At 40.8% G+C, this 19126-nt stretch overlaps 2 protein-coding genes across 2 annotated transcripts in view; one reads left to right on the top strand and one right to left on the bottom strand.

Annotated features, from left to right (window-relative positions):
- PPP3R1 (protein phosphatase 3 regulatory subunit B, alpha) overlaps window positions 1-11457 on the top strand; it is a 37881-nt gene extending 26424 nt beyond the window's left edge. Inside the window, exons 3-6 of the mRNA XM_021555863.3 lie at window positions 5333-5509; window positions 6893-6952; window positions 7674-7858; window positions 9287-11457. Of these exons, the coding sequence (XP_021411538.1) occupies window positions 5333-5509; window positions 6893-6952; window positions 7674-7858; window positions 9287-9334 (470 nt within the window). The 3' untranslated portion in view covers window positions 9335-11457. The remainder of the gene's footprint in view (window positions 1-5332; window positions 5510-6892; window positions 6953-7673; window positions 7859-9286) is intronic.
- A 1375-nt stretch (window positions 11458-12832) lies between these two features.
- On the bottom strand, window positions 12833-19103 carry PNO1 (partner of NOB1 homolog). The gene is made up of 7 exons (XM_077781848.1): window positions 18917-19103; window positions 18150-18299; window positions 16292-16375; window positions 14715-14775; window positions 14124-14241; window positions 13550-13620; window positions 12833-13099 (listed from the first exon to the last, which is right to left on the bottom strand). Exons 1-7 carry the CDS (start codon window positions 19085-19087, stop codon window positions 13032-13034), a joined length of 723 nt encoding a protein of 240 aa, XP_077637974.1. The 5' UTR covers window positions 19088-19103; the 3' UTR covers window positions 12833-13031.
- Between the last annotated feature and the right edge of the window lie 23 nt (window positions 19104-19126).

Raw genomic sequence — 19126 nt, 5'->3', positions numbered from 1 at the left:
CTTGAATAGTTTTTCCAGTCTTATCTGAGCATTGGTTACATGCATAGCAATTTGAAACAGAATTGTTTTAAAATCTAATAGATCATTCTCTACTGCTATGTTGAGGGGCAGAAGTGAGGATCAGCATATTAGAAAGTGAGCAACTGGGAGATGAGACTCCTGCACTAAAATGGGAGTGAGGCAAAGCATTTGCATGTCGTTTCTTGGAAGCATTTTAACCTGATTCATCATATTTTTAGATGTATGCAAATGAATTCAAGAGAAGAAGCAGGTGTTGGCCCTAGGAATTTTAATACTTGGATAGGAGTTTTGAAAGTACTGATAGTTCTTTTAACAAAAAAATCCTTAGTACCAGAACTACTTAACACCTGCCTTATGTTCATTGTAAAAGAAACAAAATCCAAAACGGATTATGAAATAAACATAAATAACTCTTAAGTGTTTTAAAACAGTGCAGAATTTGATGTTTGTACAGGGCTGCCAATAAAGCATTTGAAAGGAAGTTATTATTTCCAGCCAGTTAGTAAGTTTCTGAGCTCGGGCTGCCTGGTTCTGCTGACAAGCTGGGAAGCACAGAGCCCCTGTCAGCTGGGGAGCACAGCACAAAAAAAGGCTGATTTGGATCTGAATGCTCAGGGTTGCTGGGAGTGTGGTGATGAGTCACAGGCAAACTCTGCCTCAAACAGTGTAAACAGCTCAGTCCTGATTCTCCTCAGTGGTGGTATCACCTTTTTCACACTACTGTGAACTTGGACTTCCTAGGAGTTCCCAGTGTTTTTATCTGGCCTGGTCTCCTGAGCTGGTCTTAAATTCTGTCTGCTACTGCCACCATCAGTCCTTTCAGCTCAGCTTTCCCTTGAGCTGAACTATCCTGTGCCTTACTTTTCCAGCAGAACTTAGGAAAGAGAGTTTGTGTGGGCACAAAGTCGTATTTTTTATTCAGACACTGAGAATTCATTTCAGTGCTCTGTTCTTCAATGAGAGCTATGTGCAATTTTAAGCAAGTGTGTTGATAAGGACAAGGAAAATACAGGCATTGTAAAAAAGGGAAGCATCCATCTTAGATGGGAACTGTTGTATATGTTCATTCTGGGAGATAATGTCAACAAAAAATGAATAAGAAGATATTATTAAAATCTGCTGTTACACATAAATGTATGCTGCTTTCCCTTAAAAAATCCAAAGGAGAATGAAGAAACAAACATTAAGCTCCAGAAGACTTGCATAGATTTTAGGTAAATTCAGCATAGGCAGGGAGAGTGACCAGAAATGAAGACTGTGAACTGAAGAAAGTATAGACAGAAGGTATGCCCATCTAAGGCATATTATACTGTGATGTATTCATCCCTTATTTTATATTTGTATTCTTATTTCTTAAAGCTATTCTATGAAGACAGAGATGTTCCTGAAATACAAATTTTTTTCAAGTGTATAAGGTTTTTAAAATTCAACTTGTGGAAAGGGTTTAATGATAAGTGAGGTGCCTGCAATATATTTAAGGAAAAATAATGAAATTCTGATATTAGATTCTCATACAGTCAGTTATGATCACAGTGATCTCATGTTTATCCAGATATGTTCATTAGGAACAGAGATTTATATCCTGATGAACTACTGAAGAAAATTTTCTTAGTCTTGCATTTACTTTGCTTTTTCATTATTTCCTCCTCCAAGTACTGTCATTCATGCTGTATCAATGCCAGAAACAAAACATAGGAAGAATTTGCTATTTGGTCAGCTTTTGGCAGAGATGCTATTTTTTTTTCAGTACTGCTTTTTTACTTGTTTTGACTCCTGTTAAGAAAAGAACCTCTCTCAGATCTCCATGCAGCCAAACCCTTTGCTTGAATGTTTCAAGGTTTGGAATGAGAAATTTTAATCCCATTTCTAATAGAAACTGCTGCCAGATATTTGTACCTGGACTGTGCATTGAATTAATGGGCATGTGTATATGTGAAGAAAGAATAACATTTTTCAAATATCCTTAAGTTCATAATTGTGGCAGCTGTTGCTTTGTTACAGTTCAGCAAAACATGAACATTACTGAGAAATACTCTTACATCCCTTTGCAACCTCCTCCTCTTCCTGTGGTCTGATTCTTAGCTTTATCATCCATAATCTTGACCTCCTTGTCTACCATTTCTAAAACAAAACAAAATAAAAAATTCTTCTCTTCCTCTTGTTAGTTTTGGAATTTAAGGACCTCGTTAACTGCAGCTGTGAGGCTGGTTAACCCAGCAGTGGTTCTTGTGCCCAGCAGATGATGGCAGGGCAGCATTGCTCGTTAATACTGTGTCCAGTGGATCAGTTGCTGAATGCTGCAAGAAAACAACATTCTTCTTATAGTTCATATTGGTACTTCCTGCTGGAGATGTATTAACTGGAGATAAAATATCTTTCTGACAAGGGTTTGTTTTCTTAGCATGCCTCTGCAATGGCAGAGGTGGTCTTGTCTGTCTTTATTGCCAGTTTGTGCCAGTTTAAGTTATGTAGCTGTGTGTGAGTGACTTGTGTGTGTATTAATTAACTCTGCTTTGACAGAACTCTGGATGTCACTATCAGTCTTTGCTCTTTTATTAGTGAGGAAAAATGGCATGGGCTTGAGCTCCCAAACCAGGAAATGGAAATGAAGTAATGAAATAAGACTTTCCTTAATGTAACCTCTGGGTTGTGAGAAAATGCTGTTATCTAACTATCAGAGGTCTGTAGTCCTGCTTCAGGCAGCTCCCTGTTTCTGTCCTGATTTGTGAAAATGTCATTGCTGTGTTTTGGTACTTAGGAGTTTCTTAGATGTTACTTAGAAATGTTATAGAACTTGCAGTTCATTAACTCATTAGTTTTTGTGGCAAGGGAGAAGAGAACCAGCTGCGTTCATGCTTCTTTACCATTTTTCTTCATTGTGATTTTGCGAAGTTGCAGAACTATGAAGTATTTCAGGTTGTCTGGGAGGCTTTAAAATTGACCAAAATGGAAAGATTAGTCTTTCTATTTATACTGGAAGTGAGATTCCACTGATGTGGTAAGAAGCTGACAGTGCATTATATACACCATAGACAATATTTTCAGTTTGCTGCTTAGTTGTTTTAAAGTGAAGTGATATGGTTATAAATTATGTCTATTCATGTACTTGTTTTACCGGGGGAAATGTGCTTACATAGGTAGTGTGATAAGTCACCCTTAATATTTTTGTGCTTTTTCAAATGCTTATGCTCTGGGGCTTTTTTGAGGCTATGAACTCTTTTCTATGGGAGTTGCAAGTAGAGCTTGCACTAAAAATGAAGTTCCCACATTTGAAGCTTGCCAAGATGCTGTGTTCATTGAAATGGGCTGGGCCCAGTAATTGTCCAGTAGTAGGAGTGAGAATGAGTAGAAGCAAAAGAGTTTCTGTGTACACAAGCAAAGTTGGCAAATACCTTTCAGTGTCTTGGTTTTTGGTGAGAAGCAGCATTTTGTGCTGATGGAACTCATCAAATTGCCTGTGGAGCTCTGCTTTGCCATTTCTCTTTAATACTGTGTTCTTCTAGTCCCATGATGATGTTCTACATCCAGGTTACTATATGGTGCTGTCTTCTGTGTCCTCTGGAGGGGTTCCTGGCTAGCTGTGCAGTGTGCTGCTGCCGCTGCTATGCTGTTGTACTGTGCAGGGCACACCTCCAGTTATGGTCAAGGCTTCTGCACAAACTGAGGTAAAAGGAATAGTTCAGTGCAGTCCAGAGGTCAATCATGTGAAATACACACTGCTTAATAGAAACCAAGGAAAGTGAATTATGTTTAGTCTCACTTTTGTAGCCCTAGAGGCAGAATCAGGTCCATCATTTTCTGGCACAGCAAAGAGAAGATTGTTTTGAGACTGCAGACTGGTTTTTGCCTTTTGCCTCTGCAGTTGCAAGTGTTAAATGAGACTGCAAAATGCCAGAAAATCATCTTGTGCCTTTGGACTTCTGTCAGGCTCTCTTTCATTCTGAATTACTACAGTCCTGAGGAATCTGTATTTGTGTCTCACTGGTTTTTAGATAAGGGCATCAAGGAACTGAAGTGGAAGTTGGTTACTGCTGGTAGAGGATCGGGTCTTTGAGTTGGCTCCAATTTCAAAACATCAAGCTCTGCAGGTTGGCTGACCTTATGTATTGCAAAGACTCAGAGCTGTTTGATTTTATGCTGCACTTTTACAAAAGTCTAAGAAGGTGCTGATGTGATGTGAAATGGATCAGGTAGATATATGTGCCTTGTAGAAGATAAGATACAATTTCTGTTACTATTGGAGCAAACACACTACTAAGTGGAGCTAAGAAATATTGAGGGAACTGCTCATATTAAGGAGAAGGCTGGTAGGGCAAGTTTGCAGCCTTAGGTTCTGCAAGGTGTGTTTGCTGTGGTTTGCTCTGTGCTGGGTTCCTCCTAGGCTTCCTAAGAACCTCAGTTGTTCCTTCATAGCTAAAAAGGGTGAGCAGCATGTGAACAGACTTGGATCTTGTAAATGAAGCTGCTGACAGGGTATTTTCAGGTTGTTATGGGGAACTTTTTCAATCTTTTCAGCAAAATATATGATTGCTTTTATGGATTCACAGGTTTAGTCTATCTTTGGCATAACCAGATGTGTAAAATAGGGTACTAGGTATATGCTTTAATTGAGATTCTCTATACATTTGAACAGATTAGATGAAGAGGTGCTGCTGCAGAACCTTTAATTTCTGGGACAAAAAAAAAAAGCCGTATGCAAGTTGTGGCTACAGGTGTCTCTGTTTCCTATCTGAGATGGAGAGGAAAAATAATCTTGGGTCAGTCAGAGGGATGTTTTGAGTAGGTGAGAGATAACTTGTTTACCATTAGGACTGTTAACCTGCTTAACTTGACTCATATCCCAGATCTCATATTCAGTATGCTGAAGATGCACTAGTTTTGCTAATAAGTTTATTACAACTGTCTTTCTGACATATTATGTTAGTCCAGTGTAAACATAATGCCGTCTCCTTCAGAGAACATTTGGTCTCTTCCTCAAATTCTTCCTATCTGGTATTTGTAAGAGCTGACTAAGAGCTAGCAAGCTAAGCATCCTTAATCCTTCAAAATGTTGTGTCAGCATGTGGTATTCAGTGAGTCACAAGGCTAATAGCTGTATTATGGCAGGTGCAGGGAGGAAAAAAGGTAAGTCTTATTTAAAATAAAATTGTGTTTGTCTTCAGATTTTCATGTTCTCTTTATAGGTGTTTTATAGTTAGAATAAAGTAGGAGAAAGTCTTGTAGGAAAGCAATGAATTGTGCCTTGTGTTTTACTGCAAAGGGTTTAATGAAGCCTTTCTGAGAATAAGTATGGGGTTGTTTTTCATTTCAGTTGATGCTGATGAGATAAAAAGACTAGGAAAGAGATTTAAGAAGCTTGATTTGGACAACTCTGGTTCTCTGAGCGTGGAAGAGTTCATGTCTTTACCTGAATTGCAACAGAACCCGTTAGTACAGCGAGTAATAGATATATTTGACACAGATGGCAATGGAGAAGTGGATTTTAAAGGTAAGGCACAGTGTTCTGTGACAGGTGGTGGTACTTCAGAATTCCTAGAGCTTTAGAATTCAGGTTTTTCTTCATCTGAGAGAGGGGAGGTGAAGAATATATGCTAAAATAAGGTGCTAAATCCCAGTGGAACTAAATACTAGTAAAACCAGTTTTTTTGCATTAGAGCACTTCTGAGTGAAATGTTTCAAAGACCAGATTGCTTAGGCTTTTAGGGTCAGGTTGACTGAGGACTACTCATTAAATATCTCTTAAAGTATACCAATTTAGACTCTTAATTTTGATGCTAAGGAGAGACTGAAGAAAGTGTAGTAGGCTAAGTGGTGTGTTTCTGCATAAGTTGTATTTATCCAAATGAAACCTCTCCTTTGGAGTATTTAGAAAACAGGAAAATTTTTCTGTTGATACTTCTTTTGTGGGGTTATTTTTAGGTAGCTCTTAGATTGGCATTTGAAGAAAAAAAAAATCCAAACAACCAAGAAGATTTGATTTAGTACATTTCTCAAAATTTTAGATTAATTTTAAATATTCATGATTAAAAGGGCCAACAGGTTATAATCTTCCTCACTAGTTCATCATAAAACAGTGTCTGAAATGTTAATGTTTGTAACTTCTGTTCAAGGTAATGCCTAGTATTTCTTATTACTATAGAAGGTTAATCAGTCTTGCATTTTTTTTTAATTGGAGAAAGTACTTAAATCTTATTTATACTGACAGACCGACATTCTAAATAAGATAGTAATATACAAGAGTTGGTAACCTTTGCAAAATCCATTAAATATCTTTAGGGATAGCTACAGTATAACCAGAATGCTTAATTTTGATCAGAAGCAATAAGTGTTGCATGGAACTATTCAAAATGCCCCTGTGAAAAATAATTGTGAGCAATGATGATCACGTTGTCTGTAACATTGAGCTGTGATTAATGCAGTTACCAAGAGTTGTTCCTCTTGGAAGAGAACAGGAAGTTGGCAAAATCAATTTTCTTTTATAGAAAAATATTTTATTTTTTCAAAAGCAGTTTTCAGTTTCAGTGTAATTCTTTACATTGAGAAAACAGTATTGAGAGGAGTTGTACAATTAGACTCTCAACTGGAATAAGTTTAAAGATCTTAGAGTTTTCTCTAGGGTTCTTGTGAAGGCCCAGCAACAAAATTATTTAAATGCTGGTGTGAATCTGTTTAGTGAGTGCTGCATTGGATTTGGGGTTCCTCCTACTGAAGAACATTAAATATCAAAGTACAGAGACATTTAGGTGTCACAAGGTAGGCAGTATTTTAAAGATTAGATTGCTTTTACAATTTCTAAAATTCTCTGAATGTTGACTTCTTTATTTATTGAAAAATGTGCTTTTTTTATACATGTTTTCCTTGCGTTGTTTAGAATTTATAGAAGGAGTCTCCCAGTTCAGTGTCAAAGGAGATAAAGAACAGAAGTTGAGGTGTAAGTATTTTGATCTTCCTTAACAAAAATTTTCTGATCCTCAAAAATACTCTTTTTTAAGTTAAGATTAAGAAATTGGCAAATCCAAATTGTTGTAAAGAGTGGGAAATAATGAAAGTAGATTGTAAGCTTTTTGCACATTTTATCCTTTATTTGTGTTGAAGATTTGTTAGCACTCTTCTCTGCAGGGAAGGTTGGAGGAGGTTGATTGCTTTCTGAAGAATTTCAATTGCTTTCTGTTTTTTGGAAAAAGTAAATTCATTTAAAACCAGCTTGCTGTATAGTTCTGTGAACTTACAGGGCCTAAGAATAATACTCAATTATTTGCTATTACAGTAGGAAAGCATTAAATTCATGTTTCAGAACTGCATCTCCAGACCCAGGCTTTAGGAGTAGAAAAGAGACAGGTTCAGTTACAGATGTAGCTTCCAATAACTAAGAACTGAAATGTTTAAAAATAAATTCAGTCTTGATGCCAAGTTGTTTGCAGCAAAATAACCAGATGGGATTTTGAGTCATCTGTTTCCTAAAGGTTGTAATTTTTTTGCTGGCTGGGTGCTTTACTTGTAGTGGGGAAGATTTTCTTTTTTGGTGTTCACAAAATGCTTTTACTGCTGGTGCTAGAACAATTTCAGGTGTTTTCTAAAGTGAGTATATATTGGTTTCCAATTACAGTTGTTACCAAATGGTTGATTTATTTATTTTTGATTTTTTTTTACAGTTGCTTTTCGCATTTATGATATGGACAAAGATGGCTATATCTCAAATGGAGAGCTTTTCCAGGTGCTGAAGATGATGGTTGGGAACAATCTCAAAGACACGCAGTTACAGCAAATTGTAGATAAAACCATAATTAATGCAGATAAGGATGGTGATGGAAGAATATCCTTTGAAGAATTTTGTGCTGTAAGTAACTTCTAAAGAAAAATTGAGTCATTTACAGAGAGAGGAAAAAAACCTCTCAAGTGCTGCTCTGGGAAAAGAATAAACAGTTAAAAGGTGAATTTTTATGAACTTAGAGGTTTACTGAACAGAATGCTTAAATGTAGCATTTGACACTGATGGGTATTGATTTCATCCCATGTGATATATTTGTTTAATTAGATGACAGCAAGTTTTAAATTCTTTCCTCAAAAAATTAAATGACATTGAATCTTGATCCTTTGTAAATTGCAATTAATGAGTGTTTACATATTGATTTTAAATGGTATACTAAGGAAGATGCACTTGATAGCATGGTTTGGGCCTTGTTCTTTTCCCTAATCTTTGAATTTACGACTTCAGTTCAAGCATAACTTGTTCATATTCAAAAAATATGTAAGTTCTAAAAATAAGAGCGGGAGAGAGAGTGGTGGAGATCTGCCATGCTGCCAACTAATGAAGTGAAAAGGTTCTTTTGTTTGCATTTTTGGGATTTTTTTTTTTTTTTTTTTAAAGTTTAGATATTTTTGTGATATCATGTAAAAAACATTTTGTCTGCAAAGAAGTTAGAGCTACAGCCTGCAAATGCCTGGATTACTGCATTACTGCATTACTTGTTTATTTCTTGTACTGGTCTGTCATCTTCCAGCCATGTATCAAACATGATGTTGCCTCTTCTTTTGTCTTTGGGCTTCTGCCCAGGCTTCTTTTTGTGCTACTGATGGATTTTCCTCTTCTTGACTTCTAATTTCTTCAGTTGTTGTTGACCTCATAACAAGACACTTCTCAGTTCTACAACATCTTATTCTTTTTCTTGTGTTTTACTCTCTCCGAATCTGGTGCCATGTATCTACAAAAGTGCTTTTTAATTTATTGTCATTGGCATGTACCATTTGGCCTTTGAATTTTGTTCCTGCATTGTCAAATGTTCCTCTGACATGGCACCTTTCCTTTTCCTTCTGCTCTGCGTGGATCACACACCTGTGAACACTGGTAATTCTTTCCTGGGTGTGTGTTCTGTCAGAAATCCTGCTGCTTTTCCTAAGGCCCTTTTTCCTTTTCCTGGGAAGGTTCACAGTTTTACAGGGTGTTTTAGTAGTAGTAGTAGTAGTTTTATTTAACATACAAAAATATACTACAGGGTCGTAATATGAGATGGAGAGGAATGCCAGAATGGTGTTATTTGCACTGGTTTTCAGGCCCTTGAGCTTATGAATTGTACTAATTGTACTGAATTACCTTGGTTTGTACATAATTAATTTCGTCTCTCACAGTACTTGTAAAATGTAAATCAGTTTGGAGAGGCCAGGGAAGTACTGCCTTTATGATTGACTTCAGTGCATCTATTGAATGTGTTCTTTGCAGCTTGCTAATTTTCAATTCTCATCTTTCTGAACCTTATTTTTCTCCCAGGTTGTAGGAGGCCTAGATATCCACAAAAAGATGGTCGTAGATGTGTGACTCTGTAGGGCACCACCCAACACTTTTGCTTTCTTCTCCATCTCTGAAGATCTGCTCCAGATGTCCAGCAATGCTCTCTGTGTATTTAAATGGAAGTATTTTTCTCTGTGAAGCCACATTTTCCAACATGAGCCTCATGAAGCCAACTAAGTGTTATTGAACTTTTATTCTCTCAATAACTCAGTGTAGCACTTTAAAGTTTGAAGGACAGCAAAGATGGAAAGAGCATATCAGTGTGGCGGAGAAAGGGAAGGGGTTGGCTTTTTAATTTATTTTTCTTCATCTTTTATAACAAGGAAATATCTATCTATATATATATATATGTGTGTGTGTATTTATATATAGATATATATGTAGCTTTCTATATGTAGTAGCTAGGTGGGCGTTAATTTAATATACTTGACTCAGAAACAAAACTAGAGTACAAAGTGCCAAGCAGAGTATTAACAGTTCAATATATGGATATACATCCTTACTTTTATTTCACACAGTTTTATATATATAGTAGAAGAATGTAAAGTTTTAACTGGGTCTTAGGTCAACTCTTTTCCTTTTCCTGTGACTGTTCAGATGTTTCTATATATTGAATGGCTGACAAAGCATTGCTTCTTATTAAATCACCTTAATTACTTTTTTTTTTTTTAACACGGGAGACTAAGTTTATTTATACCTGTTAATACATTACCAGGGACTGTGTCTCTTTGCTAAATAACTTAGTACAGTTCTACTTAATATGAGAATATAGTTTAATGCTACTGCCAAGAACTAGTCCTCGTGTGCATATAGTGACTGCAGAATGCTTTGATGGCTGTTAGATTCCGTCACCCAGGAATTGGGAGCAGTTACAGCTGTCCTGAAGCCAAGACAACTCTGCTGTTCTGGGTTCAGTTTAGATACAGCTGCTTAAGGTGGTAGGTGCATTCATGATTTTCTCTTGTGCTTAGCTCAATGAAATTAGGATCAACATAACTGTGCAGGATTCCCATCTACTTATTTTATACAGTACTTAGATTATAAAATGTTCTTGCCACTTAAATTCTGTTGTTTCACCCATGATAGTTTTCCCCCTTGCATTTAAAAAATACTACAGGTAGCTAAATAACTGGTAATATTTTATATATATATGTATATATGATTCATACAGGGGGGGAATCTTGTTAACCTATGCCATAGAGGAGGAAAACTTCACACTATCTAAATTTATACCTCTTGCAGTTCTCCAGTCGTTTTCCTGGAGAATTTTTTTTCTTTTCTAGATTTGTCCATATCATAATTTGTAATGGAAGGTAACTTGATCTATTTGTGTGATATAAAAGTAGCGAGCCATGTTTTACAACTTTATATCATCCCTTCCCTTTTCTGCAGTGGTACTATTGGCTGGAAGAAAAACATTTGCTAGATTTTTTAGGACATTGCATCTTTCCTGTATAGTAGTTTTTCTATTTAAAAAAAAAAATTGTTTTATAATGAGCAGTGGGAAGTGCAGGTTGTCTGAACCTCTTTAATCGAGCACCTGTCTGCCATAGCTGTTCCTTCAACTGAGTGCTGCACATCATGGGCTCTGTCTGTGAGAGAGAAATCCAGGTGCTTAGTGTCCTTGCATGACATGAAGTTTTGCATGTAGATCGATTTGAAATGTTCCTCTTGTTTACATAATTTGCATAATTAAAAAGATAATGTTGCCAAACTTTGGTAAATGTTGATGTTCAAAACAAAAATCTCCTCTACATGTAACTTTTTTCTTCTTCTGGATCAGTACGTGGTTTATAATCCCAGCCAGTGGTTGTATCTGTTCCAGTGTCAACTGCCATGTGCTCTGCTTCAAGGGGGAATTAGTCTTTTGTGAATTTTTTGTACATAAGTATTTGTTACAAACATTTTAGCAAATGCTTTCAGTTTTTCTTGCTTGTGCATATCTTGGCTGGCATTATAGAAATTAGTGCTAATGTTATTTCCTTAGGGGGACTGGAAGGGGAGGGATGAGGTTTTTTTTTTTCAGTTTGTGTGGGGAAAAATGATTTATGTTGAATGTTTAGTTTTTCCTCTGCATGCTACATCATATATTGTGGGAACTATAAGACCCTTCATACTGTATGAATACAAAATAAAATATTTGAACCTTAGCTGGGGTGCTCAGTACCTTTCCTGTTCACCTTAAAGCAGCTCTGCACCTTGCTCTGAAGAAAACTTGTTCGTATAATTTTGTCCATTCCTTGATTATTAGGATTTACTGAAAAACTCCACAGGGTGCAGTCTGCTGAAAACTTCCAGGGTTCATTTCAGTGTTTCAAGACATGCTGAGGTTGTTTAATGGCACACCTGGGTCTCTTCACTCAACATTCAGAGTGGATAACCTACTTTGGTTGAAATCCCTGTGGAAAGTGGTTTTAAAAAACAAACTAACCCCCTAACAGGTGGAGAACAAAAGGCTGTTCATGTCTCAGAAAATGTCTGAGCTTTGTACTGATGACACCAGCCCTCCCTGCACAGGTGTGCCCTTCACAGCAGCTCTGTGCTGTGCTCTTTGGGCTGCAGGTGTTTGGACTTTCCACGTGCTGCCCTCTCCCCTGTGCTGCTTCGGGTCACTGTTGCTATGCACCTAATTTAGGATAAACATCTATTTTGTGTGTCCTTGCCTCACTGTCCTGTACCTTTCAAGCTAACATAAGCAGCCAAGGAACAGAAGACACAGTGAGCAGGTAAGTGTGCCTAGAGCTGCTCAGAATGCTAAACTGTGTGTGCTGAGGTAACTCCAGCAAGTCTTAAATCTATTCAAGACTGAAGGCTTGACTCAGTTTGGCTGTAGTGATAATCCCATACTGTGAAGTGCTATTCTGGAAACTTGGACATTGACCTAAATGCTTACTCAGTTTGCTTCTGTGTTTGATAATCTTACTTCAGTTTGTTTTCATTCCCAAACCTGAACTGATTTATTTTGCAGAACACTTTGCAGAAGGTTGCCTGGCAGGTTTAGAAGAAGAGGGTCCATTTTTAAATCATACTGAGACTGGTCACTCTTAATTTCTCCCCCTACTTATGTAACATTTTAAAGAGACACACAGGACTTCAGAGTTGTTGATACCCTGGTACACTGGAAAGTACTTAACCTGGTGGCTCTTGGCTTCACTAGAATGTCCTTACAGAACATTTTTAGGAATTACATCTATGTGTGCAGATACAGGATTCAGTTCAAATATGTTATCTACCCCTTCATCCTACTCTTTTCATATGATGCATTTTTCCAGCAGCAGCAGAGACTCATTGGACAGCCTGCCATTGAACTCTATATTCCAGTTGACGACTCCTTCTTCCAGGAAGATACTAAACCATGATGTGTGCTTATAAATACTTAACTCTGCTAATTCCTTTAGGCTCAAAACATTAAACACCAAGGCTTTCTGAAGAAGCAGCCTCTTAAGTATGATGTTCAGAAAATCTGTAACGAAGCAGGTTTTTGTTTGAGGCTATTAAGTAAAATCATGGACTTTGATATAGACACAATTTAAAACCCCTTTTAATGACTAGACAGAAACATTAGGTATGTTCAAATCAGACCACATATCCAAAGTCAATCAGACTGCACAAACAGTTGTGGTTTTCTTCTGGACTTCCAAATCCAGCAGAAAACTGATGGTTTCTTGGCTTCTCCTGTGTCCAGGAACCTGGACTTCTGGCCCCAGTGTTTGGTGGGTGCAGATCAGAACCTCTCAGCTGCTCTGCTGGCCACTGCCCTAATATTGCCATAAACTTTGGATGGAGGACTTCCTGCAGAAGAAGGCACAAACTTAGTCAGAAAACATAATCTGTCACAAAAATTGATATATTGTGCTCACACCTGTGTTAAAAATGAAGAACTAAGCCAAAGGGTGAGAAGGATGATCAAGGTCAATCACCATCTTACTGCAAGTGCAGAGCTCAACTCCTTTCAGAGTGGGTTGCTCCCTTTGGTTTTTGAGACCCCCTAGGGACTGCTGCAGCTAAACTGAAATAGAAAACATCTTTCTGCAATGTGGTGAGAGTTTTGGAGCCAGAAAGCAAGTCCTGGATTCCCTGCTTCTCCCCCAGATTCTCCTCTTAGGAGCAACAAGCCAACTGCCAGCAAGCTATTTCCTCCAAAGGTAGGTGTGGACAGGACAGGGAAGAGGGTGAGAGGCACAAAGCAGTTTCTCAAACTGCAAGATTCATATGTAGTGAAGATAAGATAAGAGGACTTACCTAAAATTAGATTGCAAATTGCTGTTCGTGCCATTTTTATGTTCTGAAAAGATCCCAAAATATGAATTTTCCTGTAAAAAGAAAAGTAGCAGTAGTTAACAAAAAGTAACTTAAGAGATTGCAGTTATTAGAGAATTGGAGGTTAGAGATAAATGTAGAATTTTGTATCAGTGTCCTAGTCTTTTTTCTACACTTGTAAACAAAAACCCAACCAAAACCTACAACATAAGACTTGTGCTCTTCTAAATCCCTTTAAAATACATTTTACCATTTGCAAATTTAACAGTGTAGCAGCTTCAGGAGGAAAATGTTGCTGTTGGTGAGTTCAATTTCGATTATTCATAAGAAGGAATTCTTATGCTGTGGGGAGTGACTGAATTCTAGATGCACTGGTGACACTGCCATTCTCATAACAAAAGGTCAAATAACTTGTGTTCATGGAAATATTCTCTTAAGTATTTTTTCTTACTGCTTCTCAAGTTTTATGAAACTGTTGTAATCTTTGTTTCTGGCATAGGATGTGGATTAGCTGAGGGGTTGTGCTTTGCCAAGGAGGAAGTCAGTCTTTACTTACGTGTCGGCAAGAACGATGCGTGTCCTGGTCACATTTTCTATGGTGAATTTGGTTTTTCCACCTTTCCCTGCTATTCTCCCAATTGCTCTTGACAGATGATCTCCTTTCAGAGGTTTGACTGAAATGAGAATAGCAAGCCCAGGGTAACAGCAGTGGTGTGTCTTCCTGTTAATGCTTCCCTTGGTCAAGTTGCTGGAAATAACTTGTGCCAAGTACTACAAAAGCAACTTCACTGGTCAACAGAGATCCATCTGGATTTCAGCTTTTTTTCTGGCTAGTAGTGCACCCTGCTGCCAGTGCTGACATAGGGTTTCTGGCACGCAGAATCTCCTTTAGAACTGCAGAGGAAGGCACTGCACTTCGGTTGAGGAAATGGAGTCAAAGTCACCAAGTTAACACTGACAGAAATTAAGTAGATCAGGTTTAGATCCTGTTTCACAGAGGACTCCAAGGAGTCCCAGTACTACATCAAATTAGATATTTTTTCCTGGTCATAAAAGTGATAAAATTGGAGCAGGGGGAAAAGAGAAAACAAATCCATAGTAGCAGGACACACATGACTTTGTGAATGCTGCATCAGAAAATACTCACCGTCTGTAACTTCAAATGACTCTAGAAAAAGATCGTCTAATCTGATGAGAGCAAGGGCATCCTAAAAGAGCAGGAGATCTGTTATCAGCAGTTGTTTCTTTTGTTGCTGAAAGCTGCTGTTCTCTTTATACAAACAACCTAGCAAATAACTAAACTTAAATCCACTTCTTTTCAAAAGCAATAAAAATATTTCCATCTAGAGAACCCTACAGGTTTGGATGCCCATGCATTCAGCCCTGCCTCCCCAGTGCTAGTAAATACAGGTCTAGAGCAAGGAGCAGCCTCTGCAACACTGAAAAAAGTGGGTTTGTTTCTAAACAGGCCCAGTCCTATTTAGTATCTACTGATGGTCTGGATGAGGGGATTCAGTCCACCTTTAGCAAATTTGCAGATGACAGCAAGCTGCAATTGCAAGTGTTAATCTGCTGGAGGCTAAGAGGGCTCTGCAGAGAGACTGGATAGATAAGCCTCATATTAAATCCATTACTATGAGGTTTAATAAGTCCCTGGGCCGGGTCCTACACTCTGGCCACAACAATCCCCTGCAGAGCTACAGGCTGGGGACAGAATGGCTGGACAGCAGCCAGGCAGAAAGGGAGCTGGGAGTTCAGCTGGCAGCTGGCTGAACACAAGCCAGCAGTGTACCCACATGGCCAAGGAGCAAATGGCATGCTGGCCTGTGTCAGGAACAGTGGCCAGCAGCACCAGGGAAGGAAGGCATTCTGCTCCTGTACTTGGCACTGGTGAGGCCACACCTTGAGTATCATGTCAGTACTGTTTTGGGCACACCAATTTAAGAAGGACTTTGAGATGCTCGAATGTGCCCAGAGAAGGGCAGCAAGGTGATGAAGAGTGTGGAGCAAAAGTGATGAGAAGTGATGGAGGGAGCTGGAGGGATTTAGGCTGGAGAAAAGGAGGATCAGGGGAGACCTCAGCACTGTCTAGAGCTGCCTGGAAGGAGGGTGTAGCCAGGTGGGGGTCAGCCTCTCCTCCCAGGCAACCAGCAGCAGGACAAGAGGACACAGCCTCAAGCTGCACCAGGGAAAGTTTAGGCTGGGTATTAGGAAGTTCTTCACAGAAAGAGTGACTGGACATTGGAATGGGTTTCCCAGGGAGCTGGTAGAGTCACCATCCCTGGAGGTGTTTAAAAAACGACTGGATGTGGCACTCAGTGCCCTGGTTTAGTTGATAAAGTCATAGCTTGAACTTGATGATCTCCAAGGTCTTTTCTGACCTAGTTAATTCTGTGATTCTGTGAGTTTTGCACAGACTGGAGGTTATTGGCTTGGGCTTAAGAAAAATGAGCAGAGTCTACCAATGCAGAGGACCTCAGAGAGAGGATATTGCTTTATGCTTGCCTATGTTCTCTGTTTACGTGCTGTTTGACGGCTACTTTTTTATCCAGCATTATCTTAAGTAACTGGATGTCTACTCCAGTCACAATTCTAGAAAACATTGATTTCTAGAAAACCACCTAAGGATTTTTCTCTTTATTTCTTACTGAAATTTGCAGAGAGGCCAGGGACAGATCAGTAAAGTGGAGCAATCTCTCACAATCTGGTTGTTGGGAGACTCACCTCTACTTGAAATCCAAGTATGAAGGCTTTCACAAAATCAGCTGCTTTCGTCAGAGCACTGAGATCCTTTGTCTCTTGACAAGTCTGCAAGACAAGAAGTTATGTTTGCAAATTAAGACCAGGCAAGTTAGGAGCAGAACTTAGAAGTGATCAGCCTGTGCTTGGAGGGGAGAGAAAAGCTGCTGAAAATCCACACCACCACTGACTGAGTAGAACTCTTGGTGGAGAAAACCCAAAACCAACACAAACTAAACTCCAGCAGCAAACAGCAGGAAAAAGAGAAGGATGGTGATGGCAGGAGAGTTATTCTAATGACAATATTCTAAATATGCCTTAGCAGGTGAATGAAATTAATTTCAAAGTTTTATATTCATGATAGATATGGGCAAAATGAAATCAGTGAATCGTATGTCAAAACTTTAGATATGCCCTTAAAAACTCTTGGTGTGAACATTCCTCAGGAGGAATAAGGATAAAGAATGAGCATCTACAAGATTTACAGGTTTATACTGCTGTCTGTGCCCTAAGGTATTCCAGTGCAATCCATTAAAGAAAAAGCACATGCTATTAAACTATGAGCCCTTATCATCTGCCACAAACAAAGGCAGGAGGAGATTCAGTGCCCCCATGTAAGATACTGTTTACTGTCAGGTCAATATTTGGTAACCTTAAATAGCCAGAAAACATTGAATTACAAAGTCATATCTAAGACATGGATGAAAATTCTTCTTAATGTACACAACTTTCTATAGTACATAACTTTCTCCTACAAAAACAGAACACTCTCCCAGCTTCTGCTGGCTCCTTCTGGAACAGATTTGGATTTTACTTGCACTAACTACTAAGCAATCATTTTCAGATTTTGGTCCCCAGGGAGGTGACACCACACAGTTTCCATTTTTCCAAGCATTATGTGGGATTTACGACTTCTCTAGTCTTTACCCTGCGGACCAAGAACACACATGAGGAGAGGCACTGCTTTTCAGGAGGCAGAATTGTTATAAGTGAAAGATCCAATTTATTAATTTAAGAAAATCTATTAAATGCATCAAATATAAATTTATAGAATAACAAAAAAAAAAAAAAACAAAAAAAGAAAAGCCATTATAAAAAAAAAAGGTCAGTGGTGAGCCCGGGTGTTGGCGCTGAGTGAGACACAGGTTTGACTGCTGCAGTAGAAGGTTTCCTATGCTCCCAGAATTTGGTATTGAGATGTATCTCCCTGATGGCTCTGGCTATCTCAATTTCGGATATTTATCACATATTTATCGTCCGGGTGTTCCTTGGACCACCTTGATGGGTGATCCATCTCCGGGCTGGCCACGTTCAATTGCTTGTGAATGGAGTCCTCCCTCTTCTGTCCAGGTGGTTTTGACATTGTTTTGCAATCCTTGTTGCTGGCTTGAGTTTTAAAAACTTCTTGTAAGACTATATCTTAACATTTATAATTATAAAATATACGACAATTTTATTTGCACAAATTATCACATGTAACAGAATCAGAGAATGGTAAGGGGTTGGAGTGGACCGTAAAACCACCTAGTCCCAACCCCCTGCCACGGGCAGGGACAATGTCTCTAAACCAGGCTGCTCAAAGCCTTATCCAGCCTGCTTTGAACAGGGCTGGGGTAGTCCCGGGCAACCTGTCCCAGCGTCTCACCACTCTCACAGTAAAACAAGTCTTCCCAACATCTCCAAACTAAACTTCCCCTCTTTCAATTTGTAAACGTGACTCCTTGTCCTGTCACAAACAGCCCCTCTCCAGCTCCCCTGGAGCCCCTTCACACAGGGAAGGAGCTGCGAGCTCTAACACAACCTTTTCCCACCGGGGAAAGCCCCAAGGAGCCGCTCCCCTTACCTTGATCTCAACATTCCTCGTTTTCAAGTTGAACCTGATCTGAAGCTGCAGATGCTCCACAATGGGCGTGAATATCTTCATCCAGTTCTCCTTGAGCGGCGTGTACCTGTTGGCCGGCACGGGGATCTTCCTCAGCTCGCCTTTCCCAACCTGCGGGGGGGCGAGACACAGCCGGCCGTGAGTCGGGGCCGGGGGGCGGCGGACACGCGGGGCCGGCGGGCGGACACCCGGAGCCGGACACGCGGGGCTGGAAGCCGGACACGCGGGGCTGGAAGCCGGACACGCGGGGCTGGAAGCCGGACACCCGGGGCCGGGAGCCGGACACCCGGGGCCGGGAGCCGGACACGCGGGGCTGGAGGCCGGACACGCGGGGCCGGACACCCGGGGCCGGGGGGCGGACACCCGGGGCCGGGAGCCGGACACGCGGGGCCGGCAGGCGGACACCCGGGGCCGGCGGCCGGACATGCGGGGCCGGGGGGCGGACACGCGGGGCTGGAAGCCGGACACGCGGGGCCGGCAGGCGGACACGCGGGGCCGGACACCTGGGGCCGGGGGGCGGACACGCGGGGCTGGAAGCCGGACACGCGGGGCCGGCGGGGGGACACCCGGGGCCGGGGGGCGGACACGCGGGGCTGGAAGCCGAACACGCGGGGCCGGCGGGCGGACACGCGGGGCCGGGAGCCGGACACCCGGGGCCGGGAGCCGGACACCCGGGGCCGGGAGCCGGACACGCGTGGCCGGCCGGAGTTTCCCCTCGCCCCGCGTACCCCGAGCGCCTCGGCGGGCACGGGCGGGAATGCCGGCCGCTTGCTGGGTCGCGGCTCCGCCGTGTCCATGGCAGCTGCCGCCGCCCGCTCGCCGCCCGCCCGCCGCTTCCTGCGGCTGCGGCGGGACACGACGCTGGTGAAGCCGCCGGCCGCGGGCTCGCCGCTCTCCATGCCGAGCCGGACGTGGTGCGGCTGTCGGCGGAAGGGGGC

The sequence above is a fragment of the Lonchura striata genome, chromosome 3 (genome assembly GCF_046129695.1).
Source record: "Lonchura striata isolate bLonStr1 chromosome 3, bLonStr1.mat, whole genome shotgun sequence".
Lineage (NCBI taxonomy): Eukaryota > Metazoa > Chordata > Aves > Passeriformes > Estrildidae > Lonchura > Lonchura striata.
The sequence above is the reverse complement of the archived record's forward strand: the minus strand, read 5'-3'. Positions and strand labels throughout refer to the sequence as shown.

Excerpts from the sequence above, each read along its gene's own strand:
- PNO1 (XM_077781848.1), bottom strand. The coding sequence starts at position 19,087 with ATGGAGAGCGGCGAGCCCGCGGCCGGCGGCTTCACCAGCGTCGTGTCC. Across the intron at positions 16,376-18,149 it reads CGAGGAATGTTGAGATCAAG|ACTTGTCAAGAGACAAAGGA; the intron begins GTAAGGGGAGCG and ends CTTGTCTTGCAG. Across the intron at positions 13,100-13,549 it reads AATTTGCAATCTAATTTTAG|GAAGTCCTCCATCCAAAGTT; the intron begins GTAAGTCCTCTT and ends CTTCTTCTGCAG.